At 41.3% G+C, this 23,739-nt stretch overlaps 2 protein-coding genes across 2 annotated transcripts; both read right to left on the bottom strand.

Moving 5' to 3' along the window:
- Positions 1–3,344: 3,344 nt before the first annotated feature.
- On the bottom strand, positions 3,345–4,287 carry LOC150013670 (olfactory receptor 1J4-like). The gene is given in 2 exon segments (XM_090275262.1): positions 3,345–3,386; positions 3,388–4,287. Coding segments are annotated over 2 exon segments (942 nt in total).
- A 7,067-nt stretch (positions 4,288–11,354) lies between these two features.
- On the bottom strand, positions 11,355–12,341 carry LOC150013669 (olfactory receptor 1J4-like). Its single transcript, XM_090275996.1, has one exon. It carries the CDS (start codon positions 12,339–12,341, stop codon positions 11,355–11,357), a length of 987 nt encoding a protein of 328 aa, XP_090132122.1.
- Between the last annotated feature and the right edge of the window lie 11,398 nt (positions 12,342–23,739).

Raw genomic sequence — 23,739 nt, 5'->3', positions numbered from 1 at the left:
ACTGTTAACAGCTTGAGTGGGCCCATAAGTAGGGTGGATCAGAATCTCAGGGGATCTCCAGGACAGAAAAAATAGTGTTAGCCAGGTCTATGTTGTCTCAGATATGGCAACCACCTCCCAGCTCTGTGGCTCTGTGGGTAGAAGGCTTAGAAAAGGAACAGTGAATTCTGCCTACCTTTCTGTCTGGGAGAAAGCTGCCCACAGCTTTTCCCTTGTGTCACACACTTTAGTTCATCCCAGTATGTCACTGGTACCTTTCAAGCTGCTACCCTGGTGCTGTTGCTCAGAGACTCTGTGGGAGTTATTTAAGAGGACCTTCTTGGCACTCCAGAAATTTCTTTCCTCAACTCAATCCCCAATGGTTTTTGCAGCCTGAAGTTATGGGGATTTATCTTCCTGACACTGGAACCCTGGGCTGAGGGCCCTGGTGTAAGGCTTGAAGTCCTCGTTCCTATGATATCTCTCGTTCCCATGATATCCCTCCTAAATTTTCATCTACCACATGTGGATATAGAACAAGCCTGTTCCACATCTCCACATCTTCTACCAGTCTGGATGGATGTGTTTTCTTTCATTCCGCAGTTGTCGAACTTCCATTCAACTCAATTTCTGACTGTTATGAATAATGATTGTTCTATATTTTAGTTGTAATTTTGATGTGGCTGTGCAAGGAGGAGAGCCTTGTATACCTATGCCACCATCCTGGCCACAGGGGTTATTCTTATATGACAAAATCATCGCAAATGTAGTAGCCAAATGGTAATTTTTCCAACTCTGTTATTTCTCCTATGTTTATTAGTTGTGTTTTCTTATAAGAAAGGAGTCACCCTTATTCCCCACTCTTTGTTTTTTATTTGTTTATATAATTATGGACTCCTGGATTTTTAATTATTATTCTCTGAGTTATAATCCATTACTGCCGTTTTTCATTTCGAAGCTTTAGGCGTGTTTATTATTTACAAGCATTCAAAATAATATTAGTGAAGCCAACTGGGGAATATATAGAAAAGAAACACAAGAAGTTATAACTAGAAACTAAGGAAGTAAAGGAATGTTTACTCATGTGGTGGGCCAGGAATGGGACACAAGGAATGGGTGTTGGTAAGAATAAAGATATTAATATATAAGATAAATTTCCATCTATTTATAATTTTAAAACTCATGGGTTTGAATTGATATCTCCAGGTCTACTTTGACACCATACAATTTTCTGCAGCTTCTCCTTTTCCAACACACAGTCCCTTTCCCACAACAGTGAGGAGTCACTGCCTTTTCCTCAATGTTTACTTACCTGCTGAATTTTTGACATGGGAAAAATTTCAGAATCTTGAACTCCTACCGCTGTTAGTGACACATTAACTACATGCAGCCTAAGACTTTGTTTCCAGTTTATGTTTAATTGTGAGAGTATATAGACAAAATTCTGGGTTCAAGAATTGCTAGAGTACTTATTTTATTTTTCTCTTTAGTCTAATTATGGTATTAATTTAAGATACACTTAGGTTCACTTGCCTTCTTTACGCTATTTTGCTTAATGCACCACCTCATCTATTTATTTTCTAGCGGCAAAGACAACATAGTCATAACTATACTAATAATTATACTCATCCCCCTATCTCTTCTATCCACCTCCTCTAGGTAAACCATCTCATTAGTGTCTGATTTAGTCTTCCTGTGTTTCTTTTTGCTCAAATGGGCAGATTATGCATACTTTATTTCCCCTTCATTTTTATATAAATTTCAATGCTGTACGTGCACTTGTACACATAGCTTTTTTTTCCATTTAACAATATATCCTGATGTTACTCCATATTGATTCATATATAATTTTGTTTTTATTTTTTCACAGTTGCAAAATACTCTATTTCAGTGATGTTTTATACAGTGTACTTTAGGAGTCCTAGAATGAAATATTAATGTTGAGTCTCCTAAGTGCCATGAATTGTGTATCTCAAATGGCATAAATGGTCAATATCATATTTTGTATTTTAAACTATGACTTAAAAATTAAAAAGAACCCTGGCTGGTGTGGCTCGGTAGATTGAGAACTGACCTGTGAACCTAAAGGTCACAGGTTCGATTCCCAGTCAGGGCACATGCCTGGGTTGCAGTCCAGGTCCCCAGTTGGGGCATGTGTGAGACAACCAATCGATGTATCTCTCGCACAGCGATGTTTCTCTCCCCATCACCCTCCTTCCCCTTCTCTATAAAAAGAAATAAATAAAATCTTTAAAATTTTTAAAGAGAACGTAAAAGTAATCTCTGCATATAGCACTGACAAGAATTATAAAATAATAGTAATGTGCTATTAATAATAGAGGAATAATGAAATAACAGTATATATAATTTTCCAAAGAGAGGAAGACATGAGAGAATAAATGTGAAATAGATGTATCATATAATTATACGGAAAATATAAATTCAATTATATTATGATTAGATAAGATGTCACTAGATAAGTGGCTCAAGAAAAATAATAATTGTTGCTATACATAAAAAAAAACAAAATCCAACTTTACATACACTATTAACAAATGACACCTCACTGACATTGTGTACACAGAAAGTCTAACGTGACAGAAAAGAAATGCCATGTTAAATTTAACAAGAAAAGGTGCATCTTTACTAGATATCCTATAGTAATATCTGTATCAATATCTGTATATACATCTATGCCTACAGATACAGATATAAGGCATCAACATTAATATGAGAAGTAGATGAAGTATTAAGGCAGGATACATTGCTAGAAATATCTCCTAATTTTAAATGAAATAGTGTGCTGTTAAATGCATTTTTTTAGGTCTTTCTCTCTTTTGTTAAAAGTTTTGCTCTGTAGCACATGCGACTTTTCATAGTGTAATTATTCTGATCATGGCTGATTGCAGTGCACCAACATGATGTCATTGAATGTGAGTTGGGAAGACGTGCACGCAATCAGTGTGAAGCCAACAAAAGCTAGCATAAAAGAATCAGTTCAAAAAAAAAAGGAAGTTCACCAGGAGTGGATCATGATGCCAAACCAGTGTGTCCTCATAACACGGCATAAAAATACATGAGCAAAAATGGACATATCTCAATGAAGAAAAGGACAAATTCATAATTATAGTTACACAACATGTTTCACAAGTGATTTTGCATATAATAAAATATAATGGACAAGGGAAAATATTAATTAGGAATAAAGAATATAAACAATCCAAGCAGCAAACCTGACCTAGCTGACATATTAACAGCACTTATACATAACAACGGAATGCAAATCCTGTTAAAGTTGTATGGAGATGTCAACCACACAATAATGTTGGGAGATGTACCTCATTGTGCTCCTGTAGTAAGAGGATTTAGTGATTGCCACTTAAAGAAGTTAACCCTATTGACAAACATTTCTAAGGCCTGTTTTATGTCTCTGTTCCTCAGGCTGTAGATGAAGGGGTTCAGCATGGGGGTAACAACCATATACATGACCGAAGCAATTATGTATTCGGAATCCCATGATGAGGGCAAGAAGTAAACACCAGCAATTGTCCCGTAGTATAAAGACACCACAAAGAGATGGGAGCCACAGGTAGAGAGGACTTTCAAGACTCTCTTAGTGGAGGGCACCCTTAGGATGATAGTCCCTATGCGGAGATATGAGCCTAAAATTATAACCAAAGGCAAGAAAAAAAGCATTCCTCCCTCGATGAAGATGACCAGCTGATTGAGGGAGATGTCTGAACAGCTCAGCTTCAGGAGCACAGTGATGTCGCAGAAGAAGTGGGTGATGGTATTGTCAGCACAGAAGGACAGTCTGACCAAGAGGAGGATGTTCAACAGGGCATGGCCACAGGAGACAATCCAGGAGGCAGCCACCAGCAGGACACACAGCCCCTCCCTCATGATGGTGGTGTAGTGTAGAGGGTGACAGATGGCCACGTACCTGTCATATGCCATCACAGCTAGAAGGAAATTATCAAGTCCACCAAAAAGTATGAAGAAATACAACTGAGAAATGCATCCCACATAGGGGATGGATTGTTGCCGAGTCTGCATGTCCATAAGCATCTTTGGGACAGTGACAGATGACAGAGAAATGTCAGAGAAGGCCAAGTGGCTGAGGAAGAAGTACATGGGCATGTGCAGGCGAGAGTCCAGCCTGATGAGCAGGATGATGAGCAGGTTGCCCAGCACCGTGGTCAGGTACATGCCCAGGAACAGGGCAAAGAACACGCCCCGCTGCTCCGGCCGGATGGGGAGCCCCAGGAGGAGGAACTCAGACACGCTGCTCTGGTTGTCCCTTCTCATGGTCCTCCTCTGTCAGCTGGGGACAAAGGACGTTTGGGAATCTTCAGGATCCTAGAAACACAACCAGGGCCATCACATCTCATACTGTGAAAAAACCATGAATTTTTCCTTTAATTTTAATTGTTTACACTACTGCAGTTTTCCCATGTTTTCCACTTTTCCTGGCTCCCCCTTCTCTCAGGCCATCACCACACCAGGGGTCAGGAATATATGTTCTGTGGCTAATCCCTTCGCCTTCCTTCTAGCACTGCTTCCCTCCCCCTATTAATTTCTCACACCTGTGGATGCCTGCATCCTCAGTCTATCCCAGTCTGGTTCCAGGGGATCATTGCACCCCTAAGGCAGCCAACAAAACTTCATTGCACAGAAGCAGGGAGGCGCTCATTGTTTCATTCAGCCATTATTCATTGAACATCGAGTCTGTGTCGGAAACTTTACTAAGGGCTCAGATGCAGCAGGAACAAGAAAAGCAAGGTCTCCCCTTCTGGGAGCTGAGAACTTGATGAGCATGAGGAATAATTTCTACACCTGTCCAGAGCCAAGCCATAATAATTCACTGTGGCAGAAACGGAAGACGAGTCCAGAAAACTGGAATCAGTGTTTTTGCCTTAAAGTAACGTGACACTCCAGTGCTGAGGCACCATTGTTGGAGAGATGTCACACTCCGCCTGTGAACCTGCCAGGCTCCATTGACTTTCAGCTGTAAAGTCAGGGACACTCCAGAAATGGGTAACTATTTAAAGCCATGTGATTGAGGATAGCTCCGAAATCAGAGTAGTCCACAAACTGTCTTTTTCATAATAATGCTGACCATCTTGGGGTCATAAACACTGTGTTGAACACTAAGTTCAGGGCTTTATCTACCTTTTGTAATTAAATCCAACTTCAGCCTTACATTCCCAGGCTAAAAAATTCTTCACACCTGTAGTAAGAATGAATGTTCTTTTCACCCTATATTAACTGTTAGGAAACAGAAACATAAGTTATATAAATCTTATATGCATATATAAACTGTATGTACTGCCATATTCTATAGGTTAAAAATACAAAATACTTTTTAATAGGGTCAATATCATTGTAACCCTATTGTGACATGTGGTTACTAGACTTACTGTGGTAATTGTTATTTAAATGTTGAATCACCATATTGTATACACCTGAAACTAACACCATATTGTATATCAACTATAATAAGAATAAACTTACAGGAAAAAATCATCAAATATGTAGGTCAGTCTACTATGTCTGCATGATCAGAGCCTGTGCTCTTAACTAGTACACATGGAAACATCTCCCATCATTGGGAGACCCTGTGTTACTTTAGGTTTGCAAGTAGCTCAATGTTTTCTTAGATCCCTACCTAGATAGTTCCATTCATTTATATGGATCTGTTTTCCAGTTTTCAAAGACCCTTACATTCATTTTCATTTATTCAAAAATACATATTTATTACACTCCCAGCCACACACTCACTACATAAGCATCACACACACTCCTACTAATAATGAGAGGCTTGCTTGCGCCCCTTCTGACCCATCCCCATCCTGGGGGAAGGCAGGCAGCATGGGGCGGTCAAGCCTATTCAGTCACAGGCACACTTGTTAAACCACCACCAACACACTTTGTACATGCTCACACAACATGGTAACATACAGAAAACAAACAAAAATGCACCTTCCTGCTCACACTCGAGTGTGTCACCCACAGACACAGCTCGCGCATGCAGCAGCACACACTGCTGAGCAGAGGTGTGAGCCCTCTCTGACTTGACCTTGGTCCTGTGAGGTCAGGCATCTTCCTGCTCAGCAGCAGAGCCAACAGTGTCACCCCTGATGCTCAGCAGTGACACAAGTCCTTTTGACCACAGGCATGAGTCAGCAGTCCCGGATCACATGCCAGGAGGCTGATAACCTGGTCTACATGCACTTAAACAGGGCCCAGGTTAAGTCTAACTCAGGAAAAAGTCAGGCTTTAGATACATGGCACACATATGTCCACGCATAAGCCACTATCAAAGAGCACATACATCAGCATACACAATACAGGCAGACACACACACACAGTCAGGGACTTCGAGTCTCATCTACGAATCAACAACCACGCAGGCAAAGTTGTCTCGAAGTGCAGATTTCCAGCCCCTCTGACCTGTACTCATCTTTGGTGAGCTCAGACAACCATGTTCTCCAGACTGCTGCCCAGTTCCTTAGGTTTTCCTTAGGACGTCTCACAGCCACACAATTGGAAGAAATATCTGGGGCCTTGGCACTTCTACAGACTTTCATTTTCCTTAACCAGCGCCAGAGAAATGACTCAAAAGACAACACATCCTTACTAATAAGGGACTGACACCAAGTCCCCAAGCTTCTGGCTAATTTCTGCGTACCCTTTGGGAAGCTTGTGTCCAAGAGCCAGAGGGACTGGAGTCCTAGGGGACAGTGTCCCTGATTCTACTGATGCCCTGGACTCCTTTCTTCTTGGGCATTGTGCCAGGTGGGACAAAGGATTTTCCAAATTTTATTTTGATATGATTTTAAAGATATAGAAACATTGTAAAAATGATATCAAGAATTCCTGGAAAGGCCTCACGACATTCCCCAATGGTTAACATTTTAATATGTTTACCTTCCATGTACATGTACGTATGTTTGTATGTATGTGTGTGTCAGGCCAATATTTTTTTATTATTATTTTTTCTTCTTGTTGTTTTTGCTTCCTTATATTCCAAATCATTGATCTGATTCTCAGCTTCATCCACTCTATTATTGTTCCCTGTCAATTGTTCTTTATTTTAATTAGTGTATTCTTCATTTCTAACTGGATCTTTTTTATGCTGTTGAGGTCCCCACTAAGTTCCTTAGCATCCTTATAACCAGAGTTTTGAACTCTGAATCTGATAGATACATATCTGCATCTGGTTAGTTCTTTTTCTGAAGTTTATATCTGTTCTTTAATTTGGACCATATTTCTTTGTCTCCTCATTTTGGCAGCCTCCCTGTGTTTGTTTCTATGTAGAGCTGCTATAGCTCCCTGTCTTTGGTAGCATGGCCTAGTGTCGTAGGTGTCCTGTAAGGCCCTGTAGCACAGCTTTCCCTATCACCCAAGTTGGGTTATTGAGGTGCACCCTTCGAGTGGCCTAAGTACACCCTCCTCTTGTAGTTGAGCCTTGATTTCTGTTGGCAGGTCACTGGGAGGGATTTACACAGACCAGTCAGCTGCAAGGACTGGCTGTGACCACTGACCACCAACTTCTGCCCTTCCTGGAGGATGCGCTGTGCAGGAACAGAGTGATGATGCTCTGAAGTGGTCTGTAGCCATTCACTGGGTGCACAGGCTCTGGGTTTTCTCAGATGGTGCAGGACAAAGTTAGCCACCACCCGTGTTCTTCCTGGGGCCACCCTGCATGAGTTATAGAGCAATCTGACATGGCTGCTCCCTGTGCTGTGAACCTAGGCTGGATACTGCTAGTGCCAAGCCTGGGGCCACTTAGCAGGAGGTATAGGTGGTGGGAGCTCACTGAGGCTAGGTGTTGCTTGTTTGAGTGGATTTGGGAAGTTGTGAAGCATGACCCAAGACCAGCCATTCATATGGAAAAGCCACTGTTAACAGCTTGGGTGGGCCCATAAGTAGGGTGGAACAGAATCTCAGGGGATCTCCAGGACAGGGAACGATGTGTTAGCCAGGTTGATGGAGTCTCAGATACGACACCCACCTGCCAGATCTGTGGCTCTGTGGGTAGAAGGCTCAGAAAAAGGGACAGTAACCTCTACCTACCTTTATGTCTGGGAGAAGCTGTCCCCCAACTATTGCTTTGGTGTCACACACTTTAGTTCCTCCCTGTATGTCACTGGTGCCTTTCAAGCTGCTACCACAGTGGTGCAGCTCAGAGAGAATGAGCCTAAAACTCTGTGTGAGTTGTTTAAGAGGACCTTCTTGGGACTCCAGAAGTTTCTTCCCTCAACTCAATCCCCACTGGTTTTTGCTGCCTGAAGTTATGGGGACTTATCTTCCTGACACTGGAACCCTGTTTTTGGGGGGCCTGGTGTCAGGCTTGAACTTCTCACTCCCAAGATATCACTCCTAAATTTTTCTCTAGGACACGTGGGTGTGGACCAGTCTTTTCCACAACTCCGCCTCTTCTTCCAGTCCAGACAATGTTTTTTCTCTAATTTCGTAGTTGTCAAACTTCTATTCAACTCAGTTTCTAACAGTTATGAGTGATAATTGTTCTATATTTTAGTTGTAATTTTGATGTGGTTGTGCAAGGAGGAGAGCCGTGTATACCTATGCTGCCATCTTGACCACACTGGTGATTCTTATATGGGAAAATTTTCCCAAATGTAGTGGCAAAATGGTAATTTCTCTAATTCTGTTATTTCTCCTATGTTTATTAGTTGTGTTTTCTCATTAGAAAGGAGTTACCCTTATTCCCCACTCACTTGTTTTCTATTCGTTTATATAACTATGCACTCCTTGATTTTTACTTATTAATCTCTGAGTTATAATCCATTACTGCAGTTTTATATTTCAAAGCTTTAGGCGTGTTTATGGTTTACAAGCATTCTAAATAATATCAGAGAAGACAACTGGAGAATATACATAAAAGAAACACAAGAAGTAAAAATTAGAAAGAAATTAAAGGAGCCCTGGCTGCTTGTAGCTCAGTGGATTGAGCGTCGGCCTGTGAGCCAAGTGTCGCTGGTTCAATTCCCAGTCAGGGCACATAACTAGGTTGCACATCAGGTCCCCAGATGGGGGCTCGAGTGAGAGGCAACCACACAGTAGGAAAAAAAAAAAAAGAAATTAAAAGAATGTTTACTCATGGGTTGGGTCAGTACTGGGGCAGAAAGAATGGGGGATGGGAATGGTATACATCTTGACACATAACATATAAATTTCCATCTATTTATAATTTTAAAACTCATGGGTTTGAATTGGTATCTCCAGGTCTAGTTTGACATCATAAATATTTTTGCAGCTTCTTCTTTCGCAACAAACAGTCCCTTTCCCACAACAGTGAGGAGTCACTGCCTTTTCTTCAGTGCTTACTTACCTGCTGAATTTTTGGACATGGGAAAAAGTTTCAGAATCTTGAACTCCTACCACTGTTAGTGACACATTAACTACATGCAGCCTAAGACTTTGTTTCCAGTTTATGTTTAATTGTGAGAGTATATAGACAAAATTCTGGGTTCAAGAATTGCTAGGATACTTATTTTATTTTTCTCTTTAGTCTAATTATGGTATTAATTTAAGATACAGTTATGTTCACTTGCCTTCTTTACGCTATTTTGCTTAATGCACCACCTCGTCTATTTATTTTCCAGCGGCAAAAGACAACATAGTCATAACTATACTAATAATTATAAGCATCTCCCATCTCTTCTATCCACCTCCTCTAGGTGAACCATCTCATTAGTGTCTGATTTAGTCTTCCTGTGTTTCTTTTTGCTCAAACGGGCAGATTATGTATACTTTATTTCACCCTCATTTTTATATAAAATTTCATTGCTGTACATGCATTTGTGCACATTATTTTCTTTCCCTTTAACAACATATCCTGATGTTTCTCCATATTGATTTATATATATTTTTGTTTTTATTTTTTCACAGTTGCAAAATACTCTATTTCAGCGATGTTGTATAGAGTATACTTTAGGAGTCCTAGAATGAAATATTGGTGATGAGTCTCCTAAGTGCCATAAATTGTGTATCTCAAATAGCTCAAAAGTCAAAGTCTTGTTTTGTATTTTAAGCTGTGACTTAAAAATTAAAAAGAACTCTGGCTAATATTGCTCAGTGGATTGAGCACTGGCCTGTGAACATAAAGGTCACAGTTTCGATTCCCAGTCAGGGCACATGCCTGGGTTGCAGTCCAAGTCCCCAGTTGGGGCATGTGTGAGGCAACCAATCGATGTAACTCTCACACAACGATGTTTCTCTTCCTCTCTCCCTCCGTCACCTTTTCTATAAATATTAACAAATAAAATCTTTTAAAAATTTTTTATAAAAGTAAAAGTAATCTTTGCATATAGCACGGACAAGAATTATAAAATAATAGTAATCTGTGATTCATAATAGAGGAATAATGAAATAACAGTATATATAATTTTTCAAAGGGAGGAAGACACAAGAGAATAAATGTGAAACAGATGTTTCACATAGTTATATGGAAAATATAAATTCGAATATATTATGATTACATTAGATGTCATTAGATAAATAGCTCCACAAAACTAATAATTGTTGCTATACATAAAAAGAACAAAATCCAACTTTACATACACCATTAACAAAGGACACCTCACTGGCACTGTGGACACAGAAAAGTCTAATGAGACAGAAAAGAAATGCCATGTAAAATTTAACATGAAAAGCTGCATCTTTACCTGATATCCTATACTAATATCTGTATCTATATCTGTATATACATCTATGTCTACGGATACAGATATAAGGCATCAACATTAATATGAGAAGTAGATGAAATATTAAGGCAGAACACATTGCTAGAAATATCTCCTAATTTTAAATGAAATAGTGTGCTGTTTAATGCATTTTTTAAAAAGTCTGTCTCTCTTTTGTTAAAAGTCTTTCTCTGTAGCACATGCGACTTTTCATAGTGTAATTATTCTGATCATGGCTGATTGCAGTGCACCAACATGATGTCATTGAATGTGAGTTGGGAAGGCGTGCACACAATCAGCGTGAAGCCAACAAAAGGTAGCCTAAAAGAATCAGTTCAAAAAAAAAAGGAAGTTCACCAGGAGTGGATCATGATGCCAAACCAGTGTGTCCTCATAACACGGCATAAAAATACATGAGTAAAAATGAACATATCTCAATGAAGAAAAAGACAAATTCATAATTATAATTATACAACATGTTTCACAAATGATTTTGCTTATAATAAAAGATAATGGACAAAGGAAAATATTAATTAGGAATAAAGAATATAAACAATCCAAGCAGCAAACCTGACCTAGCTGACATATTAGCAGCACTTATACATGACAATGGAATGCAAATTCTATTACAGTTGTATGAGAGATGTCAACCACACAATTTTGTTAGGAGATGTACTTCACTGTGTTCCTGACTGCAGTAAGAGGATTTAGTGATTGCCACTTAAAGAAGTTAACCCTGTTGACAAACATTTCTAAGGCCTGTTTTATGTCTCTGTTCCTCAGGCTGTAGATGAAGGGGTTCAGCATGGGGGTAACAACCATATACATGACCGAAGCAATTATGTATTCGGAATCCAATGATGAGGGTAAGAAGTAAACCCCAGCAATTGTCCCATAGTATAAAGACACCACAAAGAGATGGGAGCCACAGGTAGAGAGCACTTTCAAGACTCTCTTAGTTGAGGGTACCCTTAGGATAATGATCCCTATGCGGAGATATGAGCCTAAAATAATAACCAAAGGCAAGAATAAAATCATTCCTCCCTCAGTGAAGATAACCAGCTGATTGAGGGAGATGTCTGAGCAACTCAGCTTCAGGAGCACAGTGATGTCACAGAAGAAGTGGGTGATGGTATTGTCAGCACAGAAGGACAATCTGACCAAGAGGAGAATGTGCAAGAGGGCACCGCTACAGGAGACAATCCAGGAGGCAGCCACCAGCAGCACACACAGCCCCTCCCTCATGACGGTGGTGTAGTGTAGAGGGTGACAGATGGCCACGTACCTGTCATACGCCATCACAGCTAGAAGGAAGTCATCAAGACCGCCAAAGAAGATGAAAAAATACAACTGAGAAATGCATCCCACATAGGGGATGGATCGTTGCTGAGTCTGCATATCCATAAGCATCTTTGGGACAGTGACAGATGACAGAGAAATGTCAGAGAAGGCCAAGTGGCTGAGGAAGAAGTACATGGGCGTGTGCAGGCGAGAGTCCAGCCTGATGAGCAGGATGATGAGCAGGTTGCCCAGCACCGTGGTCAGGTACATGCCCAGGAACAGGGCGAAGAACACGCCCCGCTGCTCCGGCCGGATGGGGAGCCCCAGGAGGAGGAACTCAGACACGCTGCTCTGGTTGTCCCTCCTCATGGTCCTCCTCTGTCAGCTGGGGACAAAGGAGGTTTGGGAATCTTCAGGATCCTGGAAACACAACCAGTACCATCACATCTCATACTGTGGGAAAACCATGAATATTTCCCTTAAATTTTAATTGTTCACACTTGTGCAGTTTTTCCATGTTTTTCACTTTTCCTGGCTCCCCCTTCTCTCAGGCCATCACCACACCAGGGGTCAGGCATACATGTTCTTTGGCTAATCCCTTCACCTTCCTTCTAGCACTGCTTCCCTCCCCCCATTAATTTCTCACACCTGTGGATGCCTGCATCCTCAGTCTATCCCAGTCTGGTTCCAGGAGAGCATTGCACCCCTAAGGCAGCCAACAAAACTTTATTGCACAGAAGCATGGAGGCGCTCATTGTTTCATTCAGCCATTATTCATTGAACATCGAGTCTGTGTCGGAAACTCTACTAAGGGCTGAGATGCAGCAGGAAAAAGAAAAGCAAGGTCTCCCCTTCAGGGAGCTGAGAACTTGATGAGCATGAGGAATAATTTCTACACCTGTACAGCGCCAAACCATAATAATTCACTGTGGCAGAAACGGAAGACGAGTCCAGAAAACTGGAATCAGTGTTTTTGCCTTAAAGTAACATGACACTCCAGTGCTGAGGCACCATTGTTGGAGTGATGTCACACTCTGCCTGTGAACCTGCCAGGCTCCATTGACTTTCAACTGTAAAGTCAGGGACACTCCAGAAATGGGTCACTATTTAAAGCCATGTGATTGAGAATAGCTCAGAAATCAGAGTAGTCCACAAACTGTCTTTTTCATAATAATGCTGACCATCTTGGGGTCATAAACACTGTGTTGAACACTAAGTTCAGGGCTTTATCTACCTTTTGTAATTAAATCCAACTTCAGCCTTACATTCCCAGGCTAAAAAATTCTTCACACCTATAGTAAGAATGAATGTTCTTTCCCCCCTATATTAACTGTTAGGAAACAGAAACATAAGTGATATAAATCTTATATGCATATATAAACTGTATGTATTGCCATTTTCTATAGGTTAAAAATACAAAATACTTTTTAATAGGGTCAATAATATCGTCGTAACTCTGTATTGTGACATGTGGTTACTAGACTTACTGCGGTAATTGTTATTTAAATGTTGAATCACCATGTTGTATACACCTGAAACTAACACCATATTGTATATCAACTATAATAAGAATAAACTTACAGGAAAAAATCATCAAATATGTAGGTCAGTCTACTATGTCTGCATGATCAGAGCCTGTGCTCTTAACTAGTACCCGTGGAAAACTCTTCCATCATCGGGAGACCCTGGGTTACTTTAGGGTTGCAAGTAGTTCAATGTTTTCTTAGATCCCTACCTAGATAGTTCCATTCATTTATATGGATCTGTTTTCCAGTTGACGAAGACTCTTACATTCATTTTCATTTATTCAAAAATACATATTTATTGCACACCCACCGACACTCTCACTACATAGCATCACACACCCTCCTACTAATAATGAGAGGCTTGCTTCTGCCCCTTCTGACCCATCCCCATCCTGGGGGAAGGCAGGCAGCATAGGGCAGTCAAGACTATTCAGTCACAGGCACGATTGTTGAACCACCACCAACACACTTTGTACATGGTCGCACAACATGGTAACATACAGAAAACAAACAAACAATACACCTTCCTGCTCACACACCAGTGTGTCACCCACAGACACAGCTCGCACGCACACCAGCACACACTGCTGAGCGGAGGTGTGAGCCCTCTCTGACTTGACCTTGGTCCTGTGAGGTCAGGCATCTTCCTGCTCAGCAGCAGAGCCAACAGTGTCACCCCTGATGCTCAGCAGTGATGCAAGTCCTTTTGACGACAGGCATGAGTCAGCAGTCCCGGATCACATACCAGGAGGGTGATAATCTGGTCTACATGTGCTAAAACAGGGCCCAGGTTAAGTCTAACTCAGGAAAAATGTCAGGCTGTTAGATACATAGCACACATATGTGCACCCATAATCCACTATCAAACAGCACATACATATGCATACATAATAGAGGGATACACACACACACAGTCACAGACTTCGAGTCTCATCTATGAAACAACAACCATGCAGGCAGATTTGTCCCCAAGTGCAGATTTCCAGCCCCTCTGACCTGTACTCATCCTTGGTGAGTTCAGTCACCTTCTGCTCCAGACTGTTGCCCAGTTCCTTAGGTTTTCCTTAGGACGTCTCACAGCCACACAATTAGAAGAAATATCTGGGGCCTTGGCACTTCTATAGACTTTCATTTTCCTTAACCAGCGCCAGAGAAATGACTCAAAAGACAACACTTCCTTACTAATAAGAGACTGACACCAAGTCCCCAAGCTTCTGGCTAATTTCTGCGTGCCCTTTGGGGAGCTTGTGTCCAAGAGCCAGAGGGACTGGAGTCCTAGGGGACAATGTCCCTGATTCTACTGATGCCCTGGACTCCTTTCTTCTTGGGCATTGTGCCAGCTGGGACAAAGGATTTTCCAAATTTTGATTTTGATGTGATTTTAAAGATATACAAATGTTGTTAAAATAATATCAAGAATTCCTGGAAAGGCCTCCCAACATTCCCCAATGGTTAATATTTTAATATGTTTACCTTCTGTGTGCATGTACATATGTTTGTATGTACGTATGTTTCAGGCCGATATTTTCAGCAGATATACCCCAGGGCATATTATAGAAGACATATGATATTAATTTTTGTATTTACTGGTGTTTAAATCCTTGATCAACTGACTACAGTGCTGTCTCCCAGGTTCCCTACTGTAAATTTACTACTTTTTTGAAGTTAATGTTTCAACCTGGTAAATACTGAGTATCATTTGGGTAGTTATTTTGATAATATATAAATGTAACTTTTTCCTTATTAACATTTCACCCACTGTATTTGACATTCATTGGTGATTCCTTTTTTTACTTTCTTTTTCACAATTATACTTTATTGATTACGCTATATAGTTGTCCTAATGTTCCCTCTTTGCCTCCTTCCACCCAGCAACCCCACCCCCTCAGGGAATCCCCACACCATTGTTCATGTCCATGAGTTATGCGTATAAGGTCTTTAGCTACACAATTTCCTATATTGTACTTTACATCCCCATGGCTATTCTGTAACTACTTACTTGTACTTATCAACCCCCTCACCTCTTCACCCATTTTCCTACACCCCCTCCCATCTGGTAACCATCAAAATGCTCTCTGTATCTGTGATTCTGTCTCTCTTCTTGTTTGCTTAGTTTGTTTTTTAGATTCTATTGCTGATAGATAAATATTTATTGCCATTCTATTGTTCATAGTTTTGATCTTCTTTTTAAATAAGTCCCTTTAACATTTCATATAATAATGTTTGGGTGATGACGAGCTCCTTTATTATTATTATTTTTGTCTAGGAAGCTGTCTAACTTCCCTTTTATACTAAATGATAGCTTTGTTGGGTAGAACAATCTTGGCTGTAAGTCCCTGCTTTTCAGTACTGAATATTTCTTGACAATCCCTTCTAATCTTCAATGTTTCTTCTGAGAAATCAGCAGACACTCTTACAAGAACTCCCCTGTAGGTAACTAACTTCTTTTCTCTTGCTGCTGTTAAGATTCTCTCTTTAGACTTCCAGCCAAGATGGAGGCTTAGACAGACCCACTCAGTCTCCCTCTACAACTAGAAAGGAATACAACTACCACAAAACAAAAGATAACCAGAAATTCCAGAAAATAAAACTACATGGAAGCCCAACGTATGAAGTTATAAACCAGCAGTGCTTGTCCGGACGGGTAAGCGGGGCAAAATCAGAACTGGAACAGAAAAATCAGGGAGTGCTGTTTGTGGTAGCAGCAGGCAGAGCAGCAGGGGGAGCAATCTGGGCTGCACTCAAGTCCCGACAGCTCACGACCCCAACCCTGGGAAAGGCAGCCTTACAATTGCTTCGGACGGAGAGGACCACAGGGTGGAGGGACGGATCCCGGTCTCCCGGCGGAGAATAACAGCAGGAATCCATCTTGGGCCCAAGCCCCCACACAAAGGGCCACAGTGTGGCAAAAAATGTTGCAGACCACCGCCGATTGCCAGGTAGTGACTAGTATATGGGACTCCGCCCCCTACAGCCTGCCCATGAAGCAAAGCAAAACACAAATCTGTCAAAATGAAGAAGACAACGATTGAAATCCTGCTAACGCAACTCACCACGCAGCAGATGAGGAACCTGACAGACAAACAAATAGGAAAACTTTCAGAGGCTCAGTTCAGAGCTATAGTTATAAGGTGGCTTACAGAATTAACAAAAGATTTGCAGCAAGACAGGGAAGGAATGAAAGCCACTCATACTGAAACAAACTAAAACACATATGAGACAAGTGGTGAGGAAATAAAATCCAGAGATCAAATCAACAAACCGGGACACAGGGAAGGAACAAACAGTCAACCAGTGCAGAAAGAGGAAACAAAAAGTAAGGAAAGTGAGGAGAGGATCAGAAACCTCTGGGACAGCTATAAGAGACCGAACATTCAGATTATAGGATTGCAGAGGACAAAGAAGAAGAACTAGAAATTGAAAAATTATGTGAAGAAATAATGAAGCAGATTTCCCAAACTTGGGGAAGAAAATAGACTTACAGGTCCAAGAAGCACAGAGAGTTCCAGAAAAACTGGACCCAGGGAGAACCACTGCAAGACACATTATAATCAAATTGTCAAAAATTAAAGATAAAGAGAGTATATTAAAAGCAGCAAGAGAGAAGAAAAGAATCATGTACAAAGGGGTCCCAATTAGACTATCAGCTGATTTCTCAAGGGAGACGCTGCAGGCAAGAAGGGACTGGCAAGAAATATTCAAAGTAATGGAAATCCAAAACCTACAGTCACAAATTTACCCTGGCTGGTTTGGCTCAGTGGATTGAGCGTCGGCCTGCGAGCTAAGTGTCGCTGGTTCGATCTTCCAGTCAGGGCACATCAGAGAAGGAAAACTCTGACTCCAAAAAACCTCCGCTGCCTTGCGGCATACCTCTTCAGGGGAAAGGCTAAGGGAGTAAACCCCGACAGAAAATCCGGAGCCGGAGTCCCTAAGGCGGTTTGACGTTGTAGTCAACAACAGCAACTCCTGCGGCGCACCTGAAGCCAAGCTGTATTGACTCCGTCTTTCCCTTGGACCCTTCAGCTGCGAAGAGAGGGGGGGTCTGCTGCATGGGCAACAGCAGACCCTCCATATCACCCTGCCCAGGCTCTGTAGCTTCAGCTTCACTGGAGAGGACACTCCAGCGTCATCACAAGATGTCAATTCAACACGGGAGGAGACAGATACCGTGTTACTCCCGAGTTGGACTGCACAGCCATTCTCAGCGGTGCAGATAGATTCTTAAGAAGCTACACCATCGTCTCTCGAGACGGACGGCTGCTGACGACAACAGTCACAAGTACTCTATCCAGAAAAACTGTCATTCAGAATAGAAGGGCAGAGAAAGTTCTTCCAGGAAAAAAATAAAACTTAAGAAGATTATTAGATCCAAACCACTATTATATGAGATGTTAAAGGGACTTGTTTAGAAGAAGGAGGATCAAAACTATGAACATTAAAATGAAAACTGCATCACAACAGCCAAAAACAGAAGTTAGGGAATCAAAACAAAGGCAAACTAAATAGGCAACGAGAGTGGACAAAGAACTATTGGTATGGAGAACATACTGGGGGGAGCTCAGCAGGGAGGGGTAAGGAGGAGAGGAAGATAGATGATACAGGAATTAAGAAGCATAATAGGAGGGAATGGAATAGAGGGGAAGAGGTTGAGAAGAACTATATGCACAACCAATAGACATGGGCTAAAAAAAGGGGGGAACTGAAGGGAGCGGGGCCACCGGGTGGAGGGGAGCAGAAAGAAGGAAATTGGGACAACTGTAACAGCAAAATCAATAAAACATATTTTTTTTTAAAAAAAGACTCTCTCTATATCTTTAACCTTTGGCACTTTAATTATGATGTGTTTTGGATTGGGCCTCTTTGCATCTATATTGTTTGGGACTCTCTGTGCTCCTAGTCTAGCATGTCTATTTCTTTCACCAAATTAGGGAAGTTTCCTTGAGTTGTTTTTGCAAAATAGATTTGCAATTTCTAGCTCTTTGTCTTCTTCTGGTACCACACATGTGAATGTTGAAACACTTAAAGTTGTCCCAGAGGCTCCTTACACAAGTGTGATATTTTTTGGGGGGTGAGGGGATTCTTTTTTCTTCTTGTTGTTTTTTACATCCCTATGTTTCAAATCATTGATTTGATTCTTAGCTTCATCCACTCTAATATTGTTCCCCTGTAAACTGTTTTTTATTTCAATTAGTGTATCCTTCATTTCTGACTGGATCTTTTTTATGCTGTTGAGGTCCCCACTAAGTTCCTTAGTATCCTTATAACCAGTGTTTTGAACTCTGCATCTGCTAGATTGTGTAACTCCACTTGGTTAGTTCATTTTCTGAAGTTTTTCTCTGTTCTTTAATTTGGACCATATTTCTTTGTCTCCTCATTTTGGCAGCCTCCCTGTGTTTCTTTCTATGTAGAGCTGCTATAGCTCCCTGTCTTTGGTAGCATGGCCTAGTGTCGTAGGTGTCCTGTAAGGCCCAGTAGCACAGCTTTCCCTATCACCCAAGTTGGGTTATTGAGGTGCACCCTTCGTGTGGCCTAAGTACACCCTTCTCTTATAGATGAGCCTTCATTTCTGTTGGCATGTCAATGGAAGGGATTTACCCAAGCCAATCAGCTGCAAGGGTTGGATGTGGCCACTGACCACCAACTTCTGACCTTCCTGGAGGATCAGCTGTGCAGGAACAGGATGATGATGTTCTGATGTGCTCTGTAGCCATTCACTGGGTGCACAGGCTCTGGGTTTTCTCAGATGGTGCAGGTCAATGTTAGCCACCACCCATGTTCTTCCTGGGGCCACCCTGCATGAGTTATAGAGCAATCTGACATGGCTGCTACCTGTGCTGGGCTTGGAGGTTCCCACAAAAAGCCAAGCTGTGAACCTAGGCTGGCTGCTGCTAGTGCCAAGCATGGGGCCACTTAGCAAAAATATAGGTGGTGGGGGCTCACTGAGGCTAGCTGTTGTTTGTTTGAGTGGATTTAGGAAATCTTGAAGCATGAGCCAAGACGAGCCATTCATATGGAAAAGCAACTGTCAACAGCTTCCGTGGGCCCATAAGTAGGGTGGAACAGAATCTCAGGGGATCTCCAGGACAGGGAAAGAAGTGTTAGCCAGGTCGATGGAGTCTCAGATATGGCACCCACCTGCCAGCTCTATGGCTCTGTGGGTATAAGGCTCAGAAAAGGGACAGTGACCTCTGCCTACCTTTCTGCCTAGGAGAAAGCTGTCCCACAGCTTTTCCCTGGCATCACACACTTCAGTTCCTCCCAGTATGTCACTGGTGCCTTTCAAGCTGCTACCCTGGTGCTGGAGCTCAGAGAGAGTGAGCCTAAGATTGTGTAGGAGTTTTTAAAGAGAACATTCTAGGGACTCCAGAAATTTCTTCCATCACTTAATCCCCACTGGTTTTTGCAGCCTGAAGTTATGGGGGCTTATCTTCCTGACACTGAAACCCTGGGCTGAGGGCCCTGGTGTCAGGCTTGAAGTCCTCGTTCCCATGATATCCCTCCTAAATTTTTATCTACCGCATGTGGATGTAGAACAAGCCTGTTCCACATCTCCACCTCTTCTACCAGTCTGGATGGATGTGTTTTCTTTCATTCCGCAGTTGTCGAACTTCCATTCAACTCAATTTCTGACAGTTATGAATGATGATTGTTCTATATTTTAGTTGTAATTTTGATGTGGCTGTGCAAGGAGGAGATCCTTGTATACCTATGCTGCCATATTGACCACATGGGTTATTCTTATATGACAAAATCATTGCAAATGTAGTAGCCAAATGGTAATTTTTCCAACTCTGTTATTTCTCCTATGTTTATTAGTTGTGTTTTCTCATAAGAAAGGAGTTACCCTTATTCCTTACTCATTTGTTTTCTATTTGTTTATATAACTATGAACTCCTGAATTTTTACTTATTATTCTGAGTTATAATCCATTACTATAGTTTTTCATTTTCAAGCTTTAGGCGTGTTTATTGTTTACAAGCATTCTAAATAATATCAGAGAAGTCAATGGGGGAATATATGTAAAAGAAACACAAGAAGTGAAAACTAGAAACTAAAAAATTAAAGGAATGTTTACTCATGGGGTGGGTCAGGTGTGGCACAGAAAGAATGGGGGATGGAAACAGTATAGATCTTGATATATAACATATAAATTTCCATCTATTTATAATTTTAAAACTCATGGGTTTGAATTGATATCTCCAAGTCTAGTTGGGCATCATAAAATTTTCTGCAGCTTTTCCTTTCCCAACACAGAGTACCTTTCCCACAACAGTGAGGAGTCACTGCCTTTTCCTCAATGTTTACTTACTTGCTGAATTTTTGGACATGGGAAAAATTTCAGAATCTTGAACTCCTACCACTGTTAGTGACACATTAACTACATGCAGCCTCAGACTTTGTTTACAGTTTATTTTTACTTGTGAGAGTATAGACAAATTCTGAGTTCAAGAATTACTAGGGTACTTACTTAATTTTTCTCTTTAGTCTAATTATGGTATTAATTTAAGATAAAGTTAGTATCATTTGCCTTCTTTACGTTATTTTGCTCTATGCACCACCTTGTCTATTTATTTTCTAGCAGCAAAAGACAACATAGTCATAACTAAACTAATAATTATACTCATCTCCCTATCTCTTCTATCCACCTCCTTTAGGTAAACCATCTCATTACTGTCTGATTTAGTCTTCCTGAGTTTTTTTGTTTTGTTTTGTTTTGTTTTTTTGCTCAAATGTGCAGATTATGTATCCTTTATTTTCCCTTCATTTTTATATAAAATTTCTTTTTAAAAAACATTTTAATATGCTTTATTATGTTGTTACAGTTGTTTCAATTTTTTTCCCTTTGTTCCCCTCCACCCAGTGACATCCCTCCCTCCAATTGTCCACCCCCCTTAGTACATGCTCATTGGTCGTGCATATAGTTCTTCTTAACATCTTCCTGTCTACTCCACTCCCTCCTACTATGCTTCTTAATTCCTGTACCATCTCCCTCTCTTTCTCCTCTTCCTCCTCCCTGCTGACCTCCCCCCATAATGTTCCCCATGCCTATAATTCTTTTCAACTCTCATTGCCTACTTAGTTTGTCTTTGTTTCGGTTCTCTAGCTTCTGTTGTTGGTTGTTGTGATACAGTTTTCATTTTAATGTTCATAGTTTTTATCCCTTTTCTCCTAAAAAAGTCCCTTTAACATTTCACATAGCAGTGGCTTGGATCTGATGAATTCCTTCAGTTTTACTTTGTCCTGGAAGAATTTTTCTGCCCTTCTATTCTGAATGATAGCTTCGCTAGATAGAGTAATCATGGTTGTAGGTTTTGCTTTTCATTACTTTGAATATTTTTTGCCAGTTTCTTCTTGCCTGCAGAGTTTCTTTTGAGAAATCAGCTGACAGTCTTATTGGGACCCCTTTGTACATGATTCTTTTCTTCTCTCTTGCTGCTTCTAATATTCTCTCTTTATCTTTAATTTTTGACATTTTGATGATAATGTGTCTTGGTGTGGTTGTCCCTGGGTTCAGATTTTTGTAACTCTTAGTGCTTCCTGGACCTGTAAGTCTATTTCCTTCCCCAAGTTCGGGAAGTTCTGCTTCATTATTTCTTCACATAATTTTTCCATTTCTAGTACTTCTTCTTCTCATTTTCCTCACTTCTCATTTCCTGTTTCTGCACTGGTTGACTGTTTCTTCCTTCCCTATGTTTCGGTTTGTTGATTTGATCCCTGGTTTTCTTGCCCTCACCACTAGTTTCGTATGTATTTTTGTTCATTTCAGCAGGACTAGCCTTCATTCCTTCCCCATCTTGTTTAAGATCTGCTGTTAGGTCTGTAAGTGCTTTTATAACCAAAGCTCTGAACTGTGCCTCAGAAAGAATTCCTATCTGCTGCTTCGTTAGATTAGAAATTTACTGTCTGGTCAGCTGCGTTACTGGGATCTCTATCATAATCTGTGTCATCTTTAACAGTTTTGTGTTTACCTTTGCTTCCTAGGCAGGGCTGTCACACCTCCTACGCTATAGAGGGCAGAGCCCCATTACTCATCACAACCGGGAGATCCATCTCACCATGCTGTGGTGTTTTCACTGTACTGCTGCTGTCACTGTTGCTGCTGCAGCCAGCACAGCTTGACCGCTCCTCCATGGCTTCGCCCCTCCTACCTGCCTGGGTGAGCATCACTTCTTTATAATTTCATATGTTGGACTTCCATTTATTTTCTGGAACTTCTGGATATTGCTGGTTTTGCGGTAGTTGTATTCCTTCTTAGTTGTGGAGGGAGATGTGGTGTGTCAGTCTAGGCCTCCATCTTGGCCGGAAGTCTCCTGTGTTTGTTTACTTCCATGTCCCAGGGAGAGCTGTCATTCCTACTATGTTGTAAGGGGCGGAGCCTTAGGGATTTGTCAGTAACAGGCAATCTGTTTCACCACGTTGTGGCGCTGTGTGTGGAGGAGGGGTTTGAGAGGGAACAATGCCACTTGCCCAGCACTTGCCCCTTTTCCAGGCACTTCTCCCACTTCTGCACTGGACTGGCACCCCTCTAGCTGCTGCCCTGGCCGTCTTTCCCATAGTGGGTGTGTCTGAGGATGTTCTAGGTCTGTGAGGGCCCTTTAAACAAGTGGATTCTGCAGAGAGACAGGCAGTTTCTGCCTCCGTCTCAACCCCCACTGGTTTGCACAGTCAAAAACAATGAGGCTTGATTTTCCCTGGAGCTGGGACAGTGAGCTGCTCTGGTGAGGAACTGGGAACACTCCTCAGGTGTCCCTCCTGACTTTTAAAATGTGTGACTGCACTTACCGCCTGCCTGCCGCTGCTGCCACCACCTCACCATGTCCTATCCAACTGGGCTCTGCCCCTCCTACCTGTCTGGATGAGTATTTCTTCTTCATATCTTTGTTTGCTGGACTTCCATGCAGTTTGATTTTCTGGAACTTCTGGTTGTTTCTAGTTTTGAGATAGTTGTATTCCTTCTTAGTTGTGGAGGGAGATGCATCATGTCTGTCTATGCCTCCATCTTGGCCGGAAGTCTTTATATAAAATTTCAGTGCTGTAAGTGCACTTTTACACATTGCTTTTTTCCACTTAACGATATATCCTGATGTTTCTCCATATTGATTCATATATACTTTTGTTTTTATTTTTTTCACAGTTGCAAAATACTCTATTTCAATGATGTTCTATAGAGTATACTTTAGGAGTCCTAGAATGAAATACTGGTGATGAGTCTCCTAAATGCCTTGAATTGTGTATCTCAA

Source organism: Furipterus horrens, unplaced genomic scaffold (assembly GCF_987537825.1).
Source record: "Furipterus horrens unplaced genomic scaffold, mFurHor1.1.pri manual_scaffold_4, whole genome shotgun sequence".
NCBI lineage: Eukaryota > Metazoa > Chordata > Mammalia > Chiroptera > Furipteridae > Furipterus > Furipterus horrens.
Note: the sequence above shows the minus strand (reverse complement) of the source record. Positions and strands in the feature narration are given on the sequence as shown.